The 22,495-nt window shown below is 36.4% G+C and overlaps 1 protein-coding gene and 1 pseudogene across 1 annotated transcript in view; both read left to right on the top strand.

Annotated features, from left to right (window-relative positions):
- The window catches only part of LOC140522472 (uncharacterized), a 58,195-nt gene extending 56,233 nt beyond the window's left edge, over positions 1-1,962 (top strand). The window contains exon 23 of the mRNA XM_072637905.1: positions 1,846-1,962. Coding sequence (XP_072494006.1) covers positions 1,846-1,962 — 117 coding nt within the window. The remainder of the gene's footprint in view (positions 1-1,845) is intronic.
- Positions 1,963-11,161: 9,199 nt separating this feature from the next.
- LOC140524337 (bromodomain testis-specific protein-like) overlaps positions 11,162-22,495 on the top strand; it is a 39,769-nt pseudogene continuing 28,435 nt past the window's right edge.

Here is a 22,495-nt window from a genome sequence, read left to right as displayed (position 1 = left end):
CAAAAATCTCAAAGAATGTAGTGAAGGCAAGGTTCATTGAAGCAAAATAGTAAGGAAAGCATTGAAGAAAAGTGAGAACTTTGAGTTGCCTTCGAGATTTGGGAAGGGATCAGCAGTACAGGAGAGCAATGGAGTCCAATAGGCTAAGAAAGTGATGGATTAGTAGGATAGGGAGCGATAGGAAAATACGAAAAGCATAGGAGTGTGAGGAGGGGAGCCGTAAAGCAATTAGAATTAAAAGTTGGAAAAATGTGATGAAGTGAGATATAAGAGAAAAGAAGACGGAGAATTTAAGCCTCAATCTGATAGCCCATAGAAGTTCCTGTACATGGCAGTAACATGATCTCAACGATGTTTGATAGTACTTGGCTTAGCATTTTGTAGGAAAGATTGGTGTGCGGGCAAAATTAGAACAGAAAGACTCTGTAGCCCTTTTGTTTTTAATTAAACTGTATGCAACTGATTTAACACCAGTGTGATTGCTTCCTCCTTTGTAAAATGAGAAGGTGGGATTAAATGCTCACCTCCCTCACTCTTTGATCCTCGGCTTGAAGTCATGATCCAGGACCAAAGGGGTCTCCATGAGATAGAAGAGGAAAGAGAAACAGGGTGAAAGGATAATTTATAGGGAAAATAAATTACCAATCACAGAAGAGAAAGAGGATCTATGTTTCAGTGAAGTCAGAGACTAAGAAGAAAAGTTTTTGGATACCAGTATGACTTCTACCTCTTGAGAATGCAGTTGTAGTAGACTAGTAAGGAGGGAATAACTGATTTTATGGCAATGAAGAAAGGCACTATGTTTTAGGAATAGAGATCTTGCCTCAGACGTATGCATAGGTTGAAATCCCAATGTTGACACAAATGGCTTCATGATCCTGGGCCAGTTTTGCATAATTTTGGTGCCCTAAGTTATTCAGTAAAACTCTGAGAGTTGCAGATTCTGAGACGTCGGTTGAGGGCAGGACCTCTTTGTACTGATACGTTATAAACGTTATGACTGGGCATTTCCTATACCAATTAAGTCACAGATAAATAGAAAATAAATAAGGGAAGAGTTACAGATAAATAGATGAATGAAATGGAAATAGGAAGTGAAGAAATTGCAGCTGTGGTAAAAATTCATTGGAGAAATGTGGAAGCAAAGAGGAGAAATAGGAGTGAGTCTACAATACAATCATGCAGTATTCACCACAATGAGCAGGCTTCTGTCTTTCTTTGCAAGAGAGTAAAGAGCACCTGGCTCATAATCGGGAACAACAGATAACCACTCAAGGAGAAAAAGAAAACGTCAATTTACTCACGTTGCATCTCTCTTATTTCAGTACAAAGAGATTAGCAGAACTGTTTTACACCCTTACTTACAAAGACATGCATTGTCATTTCAACATAGGAATGTGTGGAACATGGGTCAGGTGTGCCAACGCAAAGGGGAAGTGGAGCTGAACGGATAATTATCATGGGCTCTAGAGAAATAGGAAAGGCCAATGTTCCTCCAAGGTGTGGTGTGTTGGGAAACTTGGCCCACTTTCTATTCATTCCTATTCATTTCAATCATTTCTAAATTTATGAATATTGTCAGTAAAAGTAATACCTATATTGAATCAAATCAGAACTTTCATTGATTTAAATTTCAAAAGAAAAGAAATAGTTTGTAGTGAAATCACAGGAAAGGTATGTCATGTCAAGGAAGATCAATCATTTTCAAATCTTTCCATATTTGTTTTGGTTTAACAATCTATGCTTAAATTGATATTTACAGTTGCAGCTAGAGTTAATGAAGAGAATCCCTTTGAGAAATGCCAGTTCAATTGTGATATTTTTCATTGTAAAATTTTTTTAAAGCTTCGTATTGAAAGGGAAAAATTCACGAGACTCAATGAGTGGAAGCAATGTCTGGAAGATTCTCTAGAACGACAAATGAAGAGAAATGATGAATTAGAGGAAGATTTAAATCGGTAAGACCCCTTTTGGCAGGCCTTTCAAAGGAAACATTAAGTAAGCAAGGATTTCACTCTTTTGTTAAATACTGAGTACAAATTCATTTTGTATATTAACACTTAAAGAATTCCACCATGGATGATTCTAAGTGAACAAAGGGGTTTTTTTTTTTTATTTTCATTTTCTTCACTAACCTACCGCTGACAAATATACCTTGTGTCCTGCATCTCTGAAGCTATAGTAAAATGCTGCATAGCACCTGTACCTTAAAGTATGTTTGGTGGAATGATACTATACAGCATTTGACAGTCGCTTGTTCTGTATACTATTTCTGGACACAAATGCTTCTCTAAGGTAAATTTCTATGTTTTCTGTCCTAATTTATTTCCTTCATTATTTATCTAATTTGTTCAATTGTCATTCAGTCAAAAAGTATTATCAAACATCCATTCTATATAAAATACTGTGCTGGTCCTGGAGTGACAGGGGTCCATTACTAATGTGCAGTCCCTGCTTTGACAGTGAGTGATTGTAGGCTATTCAAAGAGGTAATGTAGGGACCCAAATAAGCTGTGCAAATGAGAATGTATTAAGTGCTTTAGAATGGTCGAAATGAAATGCAGTCAGAGACTGAAGGAGTAAAAGGCATCTTCTAATTTTGTGGGATCAGCCAAACTAAGTTAAGTATATGACTTTTGAGCTAGACCCCACAGCATTTCTTGACCTGGGATATAAGGCTCTTCACGATGTGCCAGCAGCGTGCCTTTTCTCTCTTCAATTATATTATTCTGTCTTCTATACTTTACACTCCTGTTCAACTGGACTATTCTCTGTGCTTCAAAACATGCCTTGGGCTTTCCCAAATCTGTCCTGTGCCTGTGATATTTACCCATGGTATCTACACTCATCCTCACCCAAATGCAGTTCCTCACTGAGGCCTACTCTGATCTCTGTTTTTGGTAATGAATGACCTTCCCCATCAGAGTTGACATTGAAATTTCGATTACACTCCCCTAAAGCTCTTACACGTGGTTGTATATTGTCATTATCTGCACATTTATTTCATATCCCACTTGGATGAGAGCATCGACCATAGTCTGTCTAAATTCTGTATTCTGTCACACTTTTGAAAGGTAAGCATTTAATGCTTTCAAATTGCATTGTAACTGAATTCCAGTGGATGACTTCTAATTGAATGTGGCAAGAAGTTATCACCGCTGAGGTATCAGATCTTCTTACCACAGGAGAGAGGTTGCCGTATTAGTGGGAGAGGAGAATCTCCAAATGGTCCTGCATTTTCCAGGACTTTAATTTAGCAGTGTTATGATAGAATTAGTTTTTGCGGGGCTTTTATTGAACTGCTTTTAAGAGTACTACCTCTGAGTGGGAGGGAGAAATGCCTCCCCTGTTCCACAAAGTCAGTTTGCAAAGGAGCGTTTGAGATCCATCTGATTTTTCAAGTTAGAGACTACCTGTAATTCCATCCACTAAAACAACTTGGTATTCCAATAGCATTAAATGAGATCATTTGTGTTTTGTAGCCTAGGACCTTTAAACACTTGCCCAGCCAATTTACATGGATCGACAATGAAAATAACGAAGAAACAACACAGCACTGTAAAACTTTTTTTATTCAAAATGAATTTCCTTATCCTTTAATTGTTGTATTATATTATTTGGAAGGCATCCTTCGTTCTACAAATATGACAGCATAACGAGAAATCATGTGGGCAGTGTTCTAAAATGAAGTGACATTAATGTAGAGCTGATGACGAATATATATCTTTTGAAAGAGAGATGAAATCATTGGTGAGGCTACTGTTTCTCTGGTTTTATTTCCCAAAATATCGTCAGATGTGTTGAGTAATGACAAGAACTCTTTTTATATTTATTTTCTTCTCTATGATTGAGGATAATTTAAGGTAGTGGTTCAAAAATTACCCTTTTGAAATGTATAATATGTAAGCTATGAAGACATTGACTTAATTATTCTGTTCATTGTCACAGATGTTTCAACGCGTTGCAAACAGCCATGACGGCATTAAAAGAATATGAAAATGGAGATGTTGTTGACCAGGGTGGGAGTGAAGTGAACTCATTCTGAAATGGATAGAGAAATTAATGCTTTAAAAAATCAGGTAATTCTGAATATTGAATTGTGTCAAATGACTTCCCTTGATATACCTTTTGAAATAGTTACAATATGCACCAGGCCATTGAACACCAATGTCCTTGAGATTTACATCTTCCCCATGCTAGGAAGACAACAATTACTATTTCAGGCCTAGTCTCCTCTTGCTGTTCTTAGCAACTCAGTAAACAAGCTTGGGACTTGATAATCTCCCTGAAAATTCTGGGCTCTACTAACTTTCTTTCTAGATTTATATGCTAGAAGGTTTTCCTCTTCTGCCGTCTTGGAACTTATATCAAATAGAATGTATTTAAATATATTGTGTTAATGGTACTTCTCAAGGATTAAAAAGCTTTCTCAGGTGAGAGAAATATTAGACTTGTTCTACTCATCAATGGAAGTGTGCAAAGACACAAATTTAGATTGGACCTCAAGAAAAACTTTCCAGCAATCAGAGTGCTACCAGAGGGAGATAAGCTATTTGAAGAAACACATGATAGAAAGTCTTTTAGGGGCACTGATTGCAGGATCTCTTAGAACTTCTGAACTTCTTCTGACACTTCTTCTGGATTTCTAAAGATCCAAATCATATCTCCCCCAAAAAGATGACTACTAAGCAGAAACAATTTGAAAAGCACTCGCTCTTTAAGAGCTTTTAAAATGGCAAAAACACCCTCCCCCCACAAAAAAAACAACAACGAAAGCAATTTGATTGCACGGTGATTACCGCTGATTAAGAACCTTCATAATACAAGGTAATTGAGTTAAAAGATTTAAAAGTGAAAACAGGACTTGAGTTGTTTTAAGAGGAGAAAGGAGTGGAATACTTAGAAGATTTTCATATCATTCCACCAGGACGTGGGTGAAACCGACTTCCTTGCAGTATGGCCTATACATTGCTCTTCTGTTTTAGGGAAGCAAAGATTTTCTCGAACTTGAGGAATAATAAGTTGAGTAATTCATCTTGAACTATTTCTTAATTTGTAAGGATTCTAGTATTTGGTAATATTGAGCCATTTCCCCAACTCCCAGCAGGAGTTGGGGGAAATTCCTAGCAAGGTTTTGAAAAACAAGTGTTCAAATGTGATCCCACTGATAATGCTTAAAGTGCTATTTAAATGCTAACTAATAGTAATACTCTTTTTTTCTATGTCAAGTGACTCCTTAGAAACATTTTATCTTAACTCTCATTAATGTTCGTAGATGATATCTCTTGTCTTGCAGTTCTCATCAATATTTATCATAAAGAATTAACTTCTGAACATTTATTGAGGATTGGTCCTCTGGAAGGCAGTGGTAGCATATGTTTTATTGATCACTTATTTCATTCTGTCCTCTAACCCCTGGGTCTGAAGGAATAACGACCGAGTCCTGTTTAGCGTGTTGGTTTATTCCCTTAAAGCACTTGGGGAGCAGGAAGACGGCCATTTCACAACAGACTCTCTGAGAAACAATGTGATGTCCCTGGGTACTGTCACCTGAGTTTTGAGAAAGACCTCTCTGCTTTTCTCTGGCTCTGTAACCCAAAATCCTACCATGTCGCCTTCAAATGGCTATAAATGTATTTGCTTTCTCAGTGAAGTTTCTGAACATAGAATCAGTGTTCTCATTAGAATGAGAAAGGAAATTGCATGTCTTTCCAAATTCCTTTTGAGATGTCTTGATGCCTTAGGCCTGGCATAAGTGAAGAATTTATTGATCTCCTTCGAGTATGAATTTTATTGATATCTGCGCACTGTATTAAGAGCTGGAAAAAAGATGCATGAGAAAATTAGAGATCACAGAAGAAAATATGGGATGAAATATGAAATGTGGATTACACAGAGTATCAGAGCTAATCAAAGAAATTCTTGGTTTATCATTTCAGTCTTAATTTTGTTTTTGATTTGTCACTTTACCTGAATAATCATTTCAGGAAATACAATTTGTAGCTGTAATATGTAGAGAATGATGCATTTAATTACAACTGAATTAAAAATAATTTAATGTTATCAGTTTAAAATTAGTCTTTAGTTTGAAAGACCTAAATTGAATTGGTGTAACTTGATAATGTTCTTTTATACAGATTAAATACCTTACACAGCAATTGGAAGCAGCATTTTCATTTTATAAACACTTGGCATCAATTAATCAAAATCTTCAAGAAGAGGTTTTTTTTCACGAAAACCTTGCAGAAGAAATGTGACCAGTTGGAAGCAGACAGCAAACACCTGGAAGAAGAAGTTGTTGCTATTAGACATCATCTGGAAATTCTTAAGCTAAAATGCAGCTAAATGGCACAGAATAAAAACATGATCTTGATGAACGAGCATGGCTGGAAACTGATGAAAAACCAAAGGAACTCCATACATTCCTCCAGGTAACTTCATTTACCACGACTATGATTGTAAAATATTTCAATGTAAATGAAATTTTAGGATATTTTTCCCGGTTCTACACCCAAAGTAAGCATTCCCGGAGATTCTGGAGTTGAAGACAACTTTTGGAATTATACATGTTTTTTGTAATGATCCTAATACTAGCACCAGAGTAAGTACCAGAGTGCAAACTAATGACTGACTTCCTGTAGAAATAGGGCTGTTGTTGCTTTTAGTTAAAATTTAATTCAGATGAACTTTATGATCAATACTTTCAAAGTTCGAATGTATTTTTAGAAATTCAGAATCGGTCTCTGGATCTCTGACTGAAATTAAAGTGAAAGCTAAGAAGAAGACATCTGTTAATTTCCACGATAAAACTGGGCAGTTTCTCATTAATTTCATTCTTTGTTTTCCGTTTGGTTTAGACTCAGCAGAGACAGACAAGTTAGAACAATGAAGAGAAAATAAATTAGAAATATTTATAATTACAAATTAGAAAATAAGAATGCTGATCTAAGGAACCAAATGGAGCAACCAATAAGAGAACTGGAATCCCAACTCTCAAGAATGACAAACTCATTTCAAGACGGTACTGAGGGAGAGAGAGACAGAAATATGCCCAGCTTTCTTTTGAAGATTTAAAAATGAGACAATTATTGTCAAACAAATTATACAGGTAAGCCGAGGCAGAGAAATAATACTTGAACTTATCAGATTGCTCTTGAGCTTTTCGATGATGATTTTTAACAAATCCTTAAGTCACAAATCCATGACTCCATTGGGAACTCGGTATCAAGAGTAGACATTATATTCATTAATAGAAATGAGTAAACCATTTTTTTTCAAAGTTAACTAGGTAGACAGGAATGAAGTGTGGTCCATTGGAGAAACGTTGGCTTGGCTGTAGAAGCAGAGGACCTGAATTCAAATTTTGCCTGTGATGCTTAGTCCCTGGTCTCTCTCATTCCCTGATCCTGAAACCTCTGGTTATTTATTCGCTGTGTCTATCAGACAAAACACAAACTGAAGAAAATGAGTAATAACCTTCATCTTTAAAAAACAATCTTATGTATCTGCTTTCGAAAGGCTGTTAATGTTCAGACTCTTGACAGCAAACAGTGACTGAAGAAAAATGTAGGCAATAGGAAGTCAGAAATACAGATAGTAGGAAATGAGTTCATTGGAATCAGGAAGAAAAAGAAACAAAGAACTCTCTTACTTTCATAAAGTTTGAGGGAGGGTATGAAGGCCTCAGTCTATACTGGGAGTTCTTATTACTGAGTTTTACCCAGACATATGTTTTCCCTCCCTAAATTCATTTATTCAAGAATAGGTTATGCTTTTTGCTCTCACCCTTCTTTGCACCTTTTGCCTCCTTTTCTTGGCGTGTTGCTATCTTGATATGTAGTCTAAGGATATTCAAATGTGGTGGGCATAGGGTAATGTACAAAGTCAAAAAAAATATTTCCAATACCCAGCAGAAAAACACACCTTCCAGGAAATGTTCAGGAGATGAAGGAGCGCTGCCTTCTAGGACCCTTGACAGTAGGACTCTGACCAGTCTTAATTCATCCTGCTCGTCTTCACTCTCATTTTTCAGCCAAACTGCTCTACCACTTACTCTGTATTTTGTCCTGCTCTGTATCCATTCGGGCTATCTGTTGAAATCTCTCTCTTCCTTCAGACACTTTCACAGGTGTAAATTCCAGGAAGCTTTCCTGGATTTTGCTCATCTCCCTGATAATCATTTCCCAATAAATTGATTTATTTGTTTCTTTTAAAGGCATACTAAATAAAAACTCTATCAATTAATGTAACAGAGTACCTACTACTACATGCATGATAATGTAATCCATCCCAAAGTTTGCCAAACTTTGACGTAACAGCCATTTTTTTCTGAACTATTCATAAAGGGAAAGAGTGGACCAATATTAAATAGAAATGACAATGATTATATGTAAGTGTTCAATTATCCCAGGGATCCCTGAATTCATTGGTCTAGACTCTAGCCCAGATTCCCTAAAACTGATACAGATTGAACCCGAGAACCTTTCTCCATCTGGTCTGAGTTACCTAGAGACTTTTTTATTCACTTCTCAGCAAAAACAATCAGCACCTTATTGCCAGGATTTGATTGATCCCCACAAGAATGTACATATAGGGACCAACTTTGATCACATCCAGTAGCATAAGCTATCCCTCTCTCCTGGAAATTAAACCCGTCTTCCAGTTGCCAATAACAATTCCAGTGTATCCTTCCTCAACCTGAAAATGCTTCCAGTATGTATGTCCTCTGTTCTCAAAGCAGACCAAAATGACATCATTGTGCTTGAGTCCAGATTCAGTGTGTCTGACTGTGGCTGATGATACCAGTTCCGACTAGCAATGGTCTACCTCACTTTAGGCAGAAATGGTCCTTGTGAGTAGTTGTGAACAAATTTGGGTATCCTGTGTTTCCTTTGAGCTATCTCAATTCAGATTTGTTCACAGAGCACAACACCTTTTATGATGTGGTCACCCCATGATGAGCAGTCCTGTGCCAGTGTCTCCGATGTCACATAATGAATTTCAAAGTTCTTAAGAGAGACCATGAGAGTGTCCTTGCATTGCTTCTTCTAACCACCGTGTGAATGCTTGTCCTTTGTGAGTCCTTCAAAAAAGAGTCTTTTTTGCAAGCGTAAGTTTTTCATTCAAACCATGTGACCAGCCCATCAGAGTTGGAGAGTTTGAAGGCCTGAACATTCAATATCTAGAAAAGACCTCAGTCTGGTACCTTGTCCTTCTAGATAATCTTCAGAATCTTCCTAATACCATTCAAATGGAAGAGATTCCGTTTCCCGCCATGGACCTGCTATAGTGTCCAGGTTTCACAGGCATACAACAGTATAATACAGTTTCTCTTCCATAATATTCTTTGGACCCTCCTAAACACTGAGTTAGGTCAGTCAGTGCCTGTGTCAGCCTCATTACCAAGGCTGTGATGCTAGGTAAGGTGATGAAAGAAAAAGACTTCAAAAAGTGTGATCAGATTTAGCAGTGAAGATACCATTGGCAACCTTGGAGTAAGCAGTTTGAGTAGAGTTTTAGGGTCACAGTCAGATAAATGGGTTTGAGGAGTGACTGTAAATAACTCTAATATTTAGACAGGGAAAAGGAGGGGAGACACTACATAAAAATATCCTGAAGGGATGCCAAATTCAATGAAGATAGGAGAAATTTTAAAAACCCAGAAATTAAACATATATTGGATAGTGTGGTGTTTATATCACCTTTCATACATCATTGTCCTTAATTTGCACTTTTTGAGCCTAGTATAAAGGTCATGTTATAATATCTGAAATGAGAATACATAAACTCTATAAATTGTTATTTGCATTTTAGATTTTTAATGCATATCGAAAGTTAAAAGGTTAATCATGAAGAATTTAGAGTAAACTTTGAACTACCTTATATTCTACTCACATTAAAATCCGTCCTTGGAATCCTAGCTAACTCTGTGGTGCTGGACAAGCCACCTAACATCTGTGAAATGAGTTTGAGTAATGTTTGTCTCACAAAATGGTTGTGAGGATGCCACAAGATGATGTATATAAAGTGTTGTGAAAACCCTCATGTGTGAGAGAAATGTTAGCCACCGTTATTATTTTAAAGATTTCTGATTTTTTTTTTGAATTTTCCCCTACTGTTACTTATTTTACAGGACAAAGTGGTGTGCAAATGATTGGGAGGACGTCACTTAGTCCTCTGAGACAAATAAAGAGGATGACGATTTATCTCCCTTAAACTGTAAGAATATTTTGTTATTGGTTGAACAGCTCAGTAGTGATTGCAAAGGTAAGTACAGTTTAAAATTTCCAAACATAATAACTGTTAAACAGAAATCGAGGACGTGCGTGTATACAAGAAGAGACCATTGCAACCTTATGCCATTCATTCACAACAAAATAGAGGAAAGCCAATCACTGACAGGCCTTGGCCAAGGGGAAAGGGATTGTGTTGATTGCAGGGTCATAAATTTTTCAGCCATCTTCTACTTGTGTCAGTTCAAAAACAATTACTAAGTACCTATTTTGTGCTGAATACACAAAGTTTGTATAAGTTATCTCACTGAGTGTGCAATCTAATAGGGGATATACCCTACCTAGGTAACTCGAATACTGATATGTATATTCATATAAATATAAGTGCATGTGTACCTAAGTAGATATATGTGTACACATGTATATACACGTATATAAATACATATATATGTATTTATATATATAAATAGTCATACAAATGCATATTTGTATATATACGCATATGTATGAAATGCACCGTCATAATGCTCTGTGAGCTTCAGTGGGGGAAAGAACACTAACTTTCAAGAAAAAATAACCTGTGTGTGAAGGTAGCATGTGAGTTGAGTTTTAAAGGATAGCTATAGATCATGGGAGTATAGGGAGGTGAAATGAACCTTTGAACTATGGAAACTGAGTAAAAAGGCAGAAAAGTGACAGCGAAAAATCGAGTTTTTCTGGACAGTATTTAGCAGTGAGAATTAAATATGGAAACTTAGGGGATTACAAATTTGCCGAGGGCCGAGATTTTTTCTGTTGCCAAGTCACTTAAACTTGGAGCTTCAGTTTCTTAATCAAGAAAATACCATAGTTCACAGGATTTTTTGGGGGGTGGAATGTATCTTGTAAGCCTCTAAGTGCTATATTATATAATGTGTATTATTAATACTTCATGGTAGGATAAGGTGCATTAATTTTATTTGCTTGGTTGGTGAAAGGAGAACCATTGAAGAGATTGACTTGACTTCAAGTATCAAGAGATCAGGCAGTGATCTCTTTCATGAAAAGAATGGTTAAATTACTAAAATCTTCCATAAAACGGCCCAAAATGTCAACAATCTTGTCAGTGTTCTGCCTAATTTTTGTAATTCTTCTGTCAACATGACATATAGTACAGTGTACTGGACACCATACCAGAAATGGCTAGGTTCAGATTCTGCCTTATACACATACCAATTGTGTGAGTATTAACATGCCTTTTGACTTCTCTGTGCCACAGCTTCTTCCTTTGTTTTGAATCTTTCAGCTTATCATTTCTCTTACCGTCAGCTTCACTTCCTGCTACAATCAGTGTGGCTCCATCTAGCAAGCGAGTTTTGTCTTGTTGCCTCAGTTTTGCTAAACACTGAAATATACGAAGAATTGAAAGTTACCAAGGGAAACCCAATATTCAAATCTGTTGAATCTGTAACTTGACATAACACACGTTACTACCTCTGGGTTAGGTAACAATTTGGCTCCATACCTCTCTGAAGAGTAAAGGGGCAGCTATTTTGCTTAATACTATAAAGAATTTTTCACTTTCCTCTGCTGTTTCAGCTATATTTGTTTCAAGTTACTAGAAGTCTGGCCAATGAATAAACGAAGATTGATATTACCATGTGAATCTTGAACGGTTTTTGCTATTATAAATCTCTAAAGGAGAAGCCGTGTTTCCACAGAACTTTGTAAAATAAAACGCATTTATGATACTTATAAAATCATTCAGTATATTTGAAATATATAGATATTAGGTATAGCATCCATTATATTAATCTTATTTGTCCCATCCAGAGTCCACATCAGAATATTTACTTTCCACATATATTTTTCTCATAATGTGAAGAATTCTGAGTTTTCATATATTTTTTTCTATTAAGTAATTTATCCCTTAGTGATCTTTTATCATTTTCTTCAATGCTCACAGAAAAATAGGTTATTCTGATACACAATGTGAAGTTTTTGACCAAGTAATATTTTGTTATATTCTCCGGATTTATGCTTTCATATTATTTTGCCATTGCAAGAGCATTTCAGTTCTGGGAATACTGCTACTGTCTTGCAGATTTTAAAATACTCATATTTTTATTTTGTGTTTTTGTCTGTATACATCTTATTAAACTTGTGAAACCTGAGGATGCTGTTCCTGGATAGGACTGATCACTACAACGTGAAAAAAGGCATTGCCCACTACTCACCAGAAAAGTTAAGAGTTTACAAAGCAAGATTCGTGGACTACAGGAAGAATGGCCAGAAACAGGACAAAGGATATGTGAGTTCGTACACCAAAAAGCAGAATGGAACAGAGAACTCCATGGCCTTAGGTATGAAACTCGCGATTTTAAAGAAAGCCTTGGAAGCATTTTTCTTACTGTTGAAGAAATGTGACAGGGGATTTGAGATTAGAAAGGCAAAAGGACTACGTCATTAAAACAGTATTATTGTTGAGCCTTACTTATTCATTTGCACTCTAGGGATGTAAGGAAGAGATGTATTTTGAGTGAAATTTGAAAATGGTAGCACAATTATTTGTGTTTTATTTTTCAAAATGAAGTAAAAAAGTCAACTCTGAATAATCAATAGTGATGGGAAAATGGATAGAATTTTATGTACATGCCCTTCTACACATTTCTCCAGAGTCATCCCAATGCATCAAAACTCAGGAATAATGAAAAAAGTCTGTTGTTCTAGCTATATAGAATTTATGGAATTCCTTTTCATTGAATACAAAAAAGAAGTTGTACACAAATAAGAATATGACCCATTTTTCATAGAACTATAATGCCCTAAAGTAGCCTGGATAAAAAATGGGTTCCTCACTGATTTTGATGAAGGCTAGAAGGGGGGCAGTGAGACCCTTGCCAAGATCATAGTACAAGGGGCAGTTCACTTCGAATGAATGCAAAGACTCAAGCATTTCTGAACTCAAAGTAAAGATTTACATTTTTCAGCGGACAAGGGTCCTTAGGGCACCTGCAACCTTATCTGTGTACAGGTAATGTTTCTAGAGGATTTTCTATAGTAAAACATGTGTCAAATAGGCTAACTAGATGATTCAAGGTGGGATTATGGAATGGTTAGTTCTTAAAGGAACATGTAGTTTTGCTACTGGGGAAGTATTTTACCCAACATTCGTCTGGAAACGAATAAGGGCCACTCCATGGAGGTACAATTTTAGGCCTGAAACCTCACTAAGTCAACTAGTGGTCAGGACTGACCACTGGCCACAGGACTGACTAAGGAATACCGTCCTGATCTCATGAATATCTTGTTGGAGGAGATAAATGAAAGGGAGTGTACTTATATCGAAGTCTAAGATACATATGATTGGTCAGTGAGTAGTGAATGTCATTATGATCAAGTACACAAACAGGTCAGCCAGCATACAGCTGTTTAAACTCATGAATTCTCTAGTTGGAACTTGCTACTGTATCAGTAAATGAGAAAATAGTGGTTGCTGGGGCAGGCTGTGTTCTTGGACTGGGGAGAAACTGCCTGAGATAGGGTTTTGAGGCTAACAACAAATGTTATCTTTGAAGAGAAATGTGATTTTAGAATAGGAGTCCAATCACATGCACCCAAGCACCCCATCAATTTCTAACATGTCCTGACTTTGTGGGCCTGTGCAGGCCAACAAATTCTCAGTGCCACAGGTAATACGAAAAGGTAAGCTTCAAAGGGTAGAGCACGGACCACTCTGCATCAATAGAGGGAGTTTCTTGACAATGAGTTCCCTACATGGATTTAGTTCAGCTGAAATGAACATTCTTTTTCTTTTAGACATCCAGATGAGTATATTCAAATGGCATTTATTACTTCCTTCCACTGAACTGTCATTGAAAAAAGGCAATTTTCACCTAGGTTTACTCTGAAACAAGAGGAAGTGAAGCAAGTGACTGCAGAAATGCTATTTGAAAATATTAGACATCAGTTAAGGAAAAAAGAATGATGATGTAAAAAAGTGGAGCTCAACAGAAACTTCAATGCTTTCTCAGAATTCTGGACCTTGAACTGAGAACAGTAGCAAATCATTTGAATCAGGGAAAATGAAATTTAAAAGACACGATTTCCATCTCTTTTTGTTAAGAATATGTATGGGTTGCCTGGAATAGGGAGGTGAGTATTATAGTCTTTTTAATCTTAAGAAAGGGCTATGATTTTTATATCACATAAATCTAAATTGGTCCCAGGTCATAGAAGAGCTCAGAAAGGATTTTGAAAATCACATAAGAGAAATAGAGGGAAATTTGGAAGAGAAAAGAGAGTAAGGCAAAAAAAATCATAGGCAAAATAGGAGTCAACAAGTTCATAAACGAGACCAAAAATATCTTGAAGGAAATAACGTGTTAAAAAAGTGGACTAGACCAAAGGGCAAAAGAGGTGGAAAAAATCAATGAGGAGAAGAATGCCTTAAAAAGCAGAATCACCCAAATTTTAAAGGAAACTCGAAAGTTCGTTGAGTAAGTGAGTCCTTAAAATTAGAATGGAGCAAACAGAAGATAAAGAGTGTATCAGAAATGAAGAAATGACGAAGCAAAACCAAAAGAATATAAAACACAAAATAATCTGAAATATCTAACCGAAAAACATCTGACCTGGAAAATAGATGCAGGAGGAATAATTGAAAAAATCTTCGACTACTTCAAAGACATGATATAACAAGAGTCTCTACATCATATTTCTAAAAGTTCTAAAGGAGAACTGATATTCTAGATATTCTAGAAACAGAGGATAACATAGAAATTGAAAGCAGGCACCTATCATCTCCCGGAAGAGATACGAAAAGGAAACCTCCCAGAATGCCATAGCCAAGTTCCAGAGGTCCCAGGTCAAGGATAAAAAGCAGCCAGAAAGAAATCATCCAAATATTGTGGAACAACAATCCCAGTACCACAAGAATTGGGCGCTTGGGCAATATAAAAGTCAGAGAACTTGGAATATATTCTAGAGGTCAAAGTAGCAAGGATTAAAACTGAGACTTACTTACCTATCAAAACTGAGTGGGGGAAAATTATATTCAATGATGCAGAGGAATTTAATACATATTTGAGTAAAACAGAGCTCAACAGAAAAAGAATCTTACAAATACAAGACTTAAGAAAAGCATGGAAAGGAAAGTAGGAAAGAGATATCATAAATAACTTATTAAAATGAAACTGTTAACATTACTATATGGAAAAAAATTTGTAACTCATGAGACTTTTCTCATTATGATAGTTGGCGGGCACTGGGTGAGTTGAATATCAAAGGATGGTATTGAAAAGTAATATAAAAGTTGAAAGAGGAATGTACCGGGAGGAGGAGAAAGGAACAAGGGACAGGTGGAAGGGAGCAATTTATCTCACACAAAAGTGGTAAGAGAACGCTTTTACAGTGGACGGGAAGAGGAGGGAGGTGAGAGTGAGAGAGTCAACCTTACCATCATCAGAATTAGCTTAAGGAAGGAATAACATCCACACTCTCTTGGGTATGGACATCTATCTTACCGTACAGGAAAGTAAGGGGAAGGGCATAAGAGGGGGGGATTGACAGAAGGGAAGAAGTTTGGGGGAGGGGGTAATCCAAAGCAAACACTTTGAAGGAGGAACAGGGTGAAATGAGAGACGAGAATAAATGGGAAGTGTGATTGGATGGAGGCAAATATAGTTATTCTTTCACAATATGATTATTTTGGAAGTATTTAGTATGACTTCAAATGTATAACATATATTGAATTGCTTGAATTCTCAATAAAGGTGGGTGGGGAGGGAGGAAGGGAGAGAACTTGGAACTCAAAGTTTTGAAAACAAATGTTATAAAATTGTTTTTACATGGAAATGGGAAATACAACAGGCAATGCAGTTTACCAAGCTACTTCATCCTAAACAAGACATAAAATAAATAATGTCTTAAATAAATAAGTTATGTTCAATCATTTGTAAATAAGTACACATAAATATAAAACAAACAAAAAAATTCCCGTCTAGTATCATTTGAATGTAAAATTACAGTCTAAAAGGCCATGGAAAAGTACAATGGAATTGGTACTTTGTGAAGTATTTCTCCCAATACAGAATCAGCATGATGTAATGAATACAATAAGCCTCAAGTCTTCTGTTTTAGGGAAGCAAGGATTTTCCCGAACTTGAGGAACAATAAGTTGACTAAATCATCTTGAACGATTTCTTAATTTGTAAGGATTCTAGTGTTTGGTAATATTGAGACATTTTCCCAACTCCCAGCAGGAGTTGGGGGAAACTCCTAGAGAGGTTTTGAAAAACAAGTGTTCAAATGTGTTCCCACTGATAATGCTTAAAGTGGTATTTAAATGCTAACTAATAGTAATACTCTTTTTTTCTATGTCAAGTGACTCCTTGGAAACATATCTTAACTCTCATCAATGTTGATAGATGATATCTTCTGTCTTGCAGTTCTCATCAATATTTACCATAAAGAATTAACTTCTTAACATTTATTGAGGATTGGTCCTCTGGAAGGCAGTGGTGGCATATTTTTTTATTGATCACTTATTTCAGTCTGTCCTCTAACCCCTGGGTCTGAAGGAATAATGATCGAGTCCTGTTTAGCTTGTTGGTTTATTCTCTTAAAGCACATGGGGAGCAGGAAGAGGGCCATTTGACAACAGAAGCTCTGAGAAACGATGTGCTGTCCCTGGGTACTGTCACCTGAGTGTTGAGAAAGACCTCTCTGGTTTTCCCTGGCTCTGTAACCCAAAATCCTACCATGTGGCCTTCAAATGGCTATAAATGTAATTACTTTCTCACTGAAGTTTCTGAACATAGAATCAGTGTTCTCATTAGAATGAGAAAGGAAATTTCATGTCTTTCCAAATTCCTTTTGAGATGTCTTGCTGCCTTAGACCTGGCATACCTGAGGAAGAATTTATTAATCTCCTTCGAATATGAATTTCTTTGATATCTGCTCACTGTATTAAGGGCTGAAAAAAAGATGCATGAGAAAATGAGAGATCACAGAAGACAATATGGGATCAAGTGCAAAATATGGATTGCACAGAGTATCAGAATGAATCAAAGAAATTCTTGGTTTGTCATTTCAGTCTTAATTTTGTTTTTGATTTGTCACTTTACCTAAATAATCATTTCAAGAAATACAATTTGTAGCTATAATACGTAGAGAATGATGCATTTAATTACAACTGAATTCCAAATAATTTAATGTTATCAGTTCAAAATTAGTCTTTAGTTTGAAAGACCTAAATTGAACTGGTGTAATTTGATAATGTTATTTTATACAGATTAAATACCTTACACAACAATTGGAAGCAGCATTTTCATTTTTAAAACACTTGGGATCAATAAATCAAAATCTTCAAGACGAGGTTTTTTTCATGACAATCTTGCAAAAGAAATGTGACCAGTTGGAAGCAGACAGCAAACACCTGGAAGAAGACGTCGTTACTATTAGACATCATGTGGAAATTCCTATGCTAAAATGCAGCTAAATGGCACAGAATAGAAACATGATCTTGATGAACGAGCATGGCTGGAAATTGATGAAAAACCAAAGAAACTCCATACATTCCTACAGGTAACTTCATTTACCACCACTCTGATTGTGAAATATTTCAATGTAAATGAAATTTTAGGATATTTTTCCCGGTTCTACGCCCACATTAAACATTCTGAGAGATTCTGGAGTTGAAGACAACTTTTGGAATTATACATGTTTTTTGTAATGATCCTAATACTAGCACCAGAGTAAGTACCAAAGTGCAAACTAATGACTAACTTCCTGTAGAAATAGGGCTGTTGTTGCTTTTAGCTAAAATTCAATTCAGATGAACTTTATGATCAGTACTTTCAAAGTTCGAATCTATTTTTAGAAATTCAGAATCGGTCTCTGAATCCCTGACTGAAATTAAAATGAAAGCTAAGAAGTAGACATCTGTTAATTTCCACGATACAACTGGGCAGTTTCTCCTTAATTTCATTCTTTGTTTTCCGTTTGCTTTAGACTCAACAGAGACAGACAAGTTAGAACAATGAAGAGAAAATAAATTATAAATATTTATAATTATAAACTAGAAAATAAGAATGCTTATCTCAGGAACCACATGGAGCAACCAATAAGAGATCTGGAATCCAAACTCTCAGGAATGACAAACTCATATCAAGACGGTACTGAGGGAGAGAGAGAGAGAAACATACCCAGCTTTCTTCTGAAGATTTAAAAATGAGACAATTATTGTCAAACAAATTATACAGGTAAGCTGAGGCAGAGACACTAAGGAAATAATACTTGAGCTTATCAGATTGCTCTTGAACTTTTCGATGTTGATTCTGAACAAATCCTTAACTCACAAACCCATGACACCATTGGGAACTCGGTGTCAAGTGTAGAGATTATATTCGTTAATACAAATGAGTAAACCAATTTTTTTTTCAATGTTAACTAAGTAGACAGGAATGAAGTGTGGTCCATTGGAGAAACGTTTCCTTGGCTGTAGAAGCAGAGGACCTGAATTCAAGTCTTCACTCTGATGCTTACTCCCTGGTCTCTCTCATCCCCTGATCCCGAAACCTCTGGTTCTTTATTCACTGTGTCCATCAGATAAAACACAAACTGAAGAAAATGAGTAATAACCTTCATCTTTAAAAAACAATCTTATGTATCTGCTTTCGAAAGGCTGTTAATGTTCACACTCTTGTAACTTTGGACAAGAGATTCCATAGGCTGATGACAGCAAACAGTGACTGAAGAAAAATGTAGGCAATAGGAAGTCAGAAATATAGATAGTAGGAAATGAGTTCATTGGAATCAGGAAGAAAAAGAAACAAAGAATTCCCTTACTTTCATAAAGTATGAGGGAGGGTATGAAGGCCTCAGTCTATTCTGGGAGTTCTTATTACTGACTTTTACCCAGACATATGTTTTCCCTCCCTAAATTCATTTATTCAAGAATAGATCATGCTTTTTGCTCTCACCCTTCTTTGCACCTTTTGCCTCCTTTTCTTGGCATGTTGCTATCTTGATATGTAGTCTAAGGATATTCAAAAGTGGTGTGCATAGGATAATGCACAAAGTTAAAAAAATATTTCCAATGCCCAGCAGAAAAACACACCTTCCAGCAAATGTTCAGGAGATGAAGGAGCTCTGCCTTCTAGGACCCTTGACAGTAGGACTCTGACCAGTCTTAATTCATCCTGCTCGTCTTCACTCTCATTTTTAAGCCAAACTGCTCTCTCAGTTACTCTGTATTTTGTCCTGCTCTGTATCCATTCAGGCCATCCGTTGAAATCTCTGTCTTCCTTCAGAAACTTCCACAGGTGTAAAGTCCGGGAAGCTTTCCTGGATTTTGCTCATCTCCCTGATAATCATTTCCCAATAAATTGATTTATTGGTTTCTTTTAAAGGCATACTAAATAAAAACCCTATCAATTCATGTTACAGAGTACCTACTACTACATATATGATAATGTAATCCATCCCAAGGTTTACCAAACTTTGACCTAACAGCCATTTTTTTCCCTGAAATTTTCAGAAAGGGAAATACTGAACAAATGTTAAATAGAAATGAAAATGATTATATGTAAATGTTCAATTATCCCAGGGATCCCTGAATTCATTGGTCTAGACTCTAGCCCAGGTTCCCTAAAACTGATACAGATTGAACCCGAGTGTCTTTCCCCATCTGGTCTGAGCTACCTAGAGACTTTTTTATTCGTTTCTCAACAAAAACAATCATCACCTTATTGCCAGGATTTGATTGATCCCCACAAGAATGTACACATACGGACCAACTTTGATCACATCCAGTAGCATAAGCTATCCCTCTCTCCTGGAAATTAAACCCATCTTCCAGTTGCCAATAACAATTCCAGTGTATCCTTCCTCAACCTGAAAATGCTTCCAGTATGTATGTCCTTGTGCTTGAGTCCAGATTCAGTGTGTCTGACTGTGGCTGATGATACCGGTTCCGATAGGCAATGGTCTACCTCACTTTAGGCATAAATGGTCCTTGTGAGTATTTGTGAACAAATTTGGGTATCCTGTGTTTCCTTTGAGCTATCTCAATTCAGATTTGTTCACAGAGCACAACAACTTTTGTGATGTGGGCACCCCATGATGAGCAGTCCTGTGCCAGTGTCTCCGATGTCACATAATGAATTCCAGAGTTCTTAAGAGAGACCATGAGAATGTCCTTGCATTGCTTCTTCTAACCACCGTGTGAATGCTTGCCCTTGGTGAGTTCTTCATAAAAGAGTCTTTTTTGCAAGCGTAAGTTTTTCATTCCAACCATATAACCAGCCCATCAGAGTTGGAGAGTTTGAAGGCCTGAAAGTTCAATATCTAGAAAAGACCTCAGTCTGGATCTTTGGCCTTCTAGATAATCTTCAGAATCATCCTAATACCATTCAAATAGAAGAGATTCCGTTCCCCGGCATGGACCTGCTATAGTGTCCAGGTTTCAGAGGCGTACAAGAGTATAATACCGTTTCTCTCCCATAATATTCTTCGGACCCTCCCAAACACTGAGTTAGGTCAGTCAGTGCCTGTGTCAACCTCATTACCAAGGCTGTGGTGCTAGGTCAGATGATGAAAGAGAAAGACTTCAAAAAGTGCAATCGGATTTAGCAGTGAAGATACCATTGGCAACCTTGGGGTAAGCAGTTTGAGTAGAGTTTTAGGGCCACAGTCAGATAAATGGATTTGAGGTGTGACTGTAAATAACTCTAATATTTAGACGGGGAAAATGAGGGGAGACACTACATAAAAATAACCTGAAAGGATGCCAAATTCAATGAAGATAGGAGAAATTTTAAAAACCCAGAAATTAAACATATATTGGATAGTTTGGTGTTTATATCACCTTCATACGTCATTGTCCTTTATTTTCACTTTTCGAGCCTAGTATAAAGGTCATGTTATAATATCTGAAATGAGAATACATAAACTCTATAAACTGTTATTTGCATTTTAGATTTGTAATGCACATTGAAAGTTAAAAGGTTCATCATCAAGAATTTAGATTAAACTTTGAACTACCTTATCTTCTACTCACATTAAAATCCGTCCTTGGAATCCTAGCTAACTCTGTGGTGCTGGACAAGCCACCTAACAACTGAGAAATGAGTTTGAGTAATGCTTGTCTCACAAAATGGCTGTGAGGATGCCACAAGATAATGTATATAAACTGTTATGAAAACCTTCATGTGTGAGAGAAATGTTAGCCACTGTTATCTTTTTAAAGTTTTCTGATTTTTTTTGAATTTTCCCCTACTGTTACCTATTTTACAGGACAAAGTGCTGTGCAAATGACTGGGATGACCTCACTTAGTCCTCTGAGACAAAGATAAAGGATGAAGATTTATCTCCCTTAAAGTGTAAGAATATTTTGTTATTGATTGACCAGCTTAGTGTCGATTGCAAAGGTAAGTACAGTTTAAAATTTCGAAACATAATAACTACTAAACAGAAATCAAGGATGTGCGTGTATACAAGAAGATACTACTGCAATCCTATCCCATTCATTCACAGCAAAATAGAGGCAAGCCAATCACTGAAAGGCCTTGGCCAAGGCAAAAGGGATTGTGTTGATTGCAGGGTCATAAATTTTTCAGCCATCTTCTACTTGTGTCAGTTCAAAAAGAAGTATTAAGTACCTATTTTGTGCTAAATAGACAAAGTTTGTATAAGTTATCTCACTGAATATGCAATCTAATAGAGGCTATACCCTACCTAAGTAACTCGAATACCGATATGTATATTCATATAAATATAAGTGCATGTGTACATAAGTAGATATATGTGTACACATGTCCTATATATGTATTTATATATATATATTCATACAAATGTATATTTGTGTATATACACATATGCATGAGAAGCACAGTCATAATGCTCTGCGAGTTTCAGTGGGGGAAAGAACACTAACTTTCAAGAAAAAATAACCTCTGTGTGAAGGTAGCATGTGAGTTGAGTTTTAAAGGATAGGTATGAATTCAGTAGCTATAGATCCTGGGAGTATACGGAGGTGAAATGAACCTTTGAACTATGGAAACTGAGTAAAAAGGCAGAAAAGTGACAGCGAAAAATCGAGTTTTTCTGGACATTATTTAGCAGTGAGAATTAAATATGGAAACTTAGGGGATTATAAATTACCCGAGGGCCTAGATTTTGTCTGTTGCCAAGTCATTTAACCTTGAAGCTTCAATTTCTTAATCAAGAAAATATCATACTTCACAGCATTTTTTTTTTGGAGGATGTATCTTGTAAGCCTC

This window comes from Notamacropus eugenii, chromosome 2, assembly GCF_028372415.1.
Source record: "Notamacropus eugenii isolate mMacEug1 chromosome 2, mMacEug1.pri_v2, whole genome shotgun sequence".
NCBI classification, from domain to species: Eukaryota; Metazoa; Chordata; class Mammalia; order Diprotodontia; family Macropodidae; genus Notamacropus; species Notamacropus eugenii.
The sequence above is the reverse complement of the archived record's forward strand: the minus strand, read 5'-3'. Positions and strand labels throughout refer to the sequence as shown.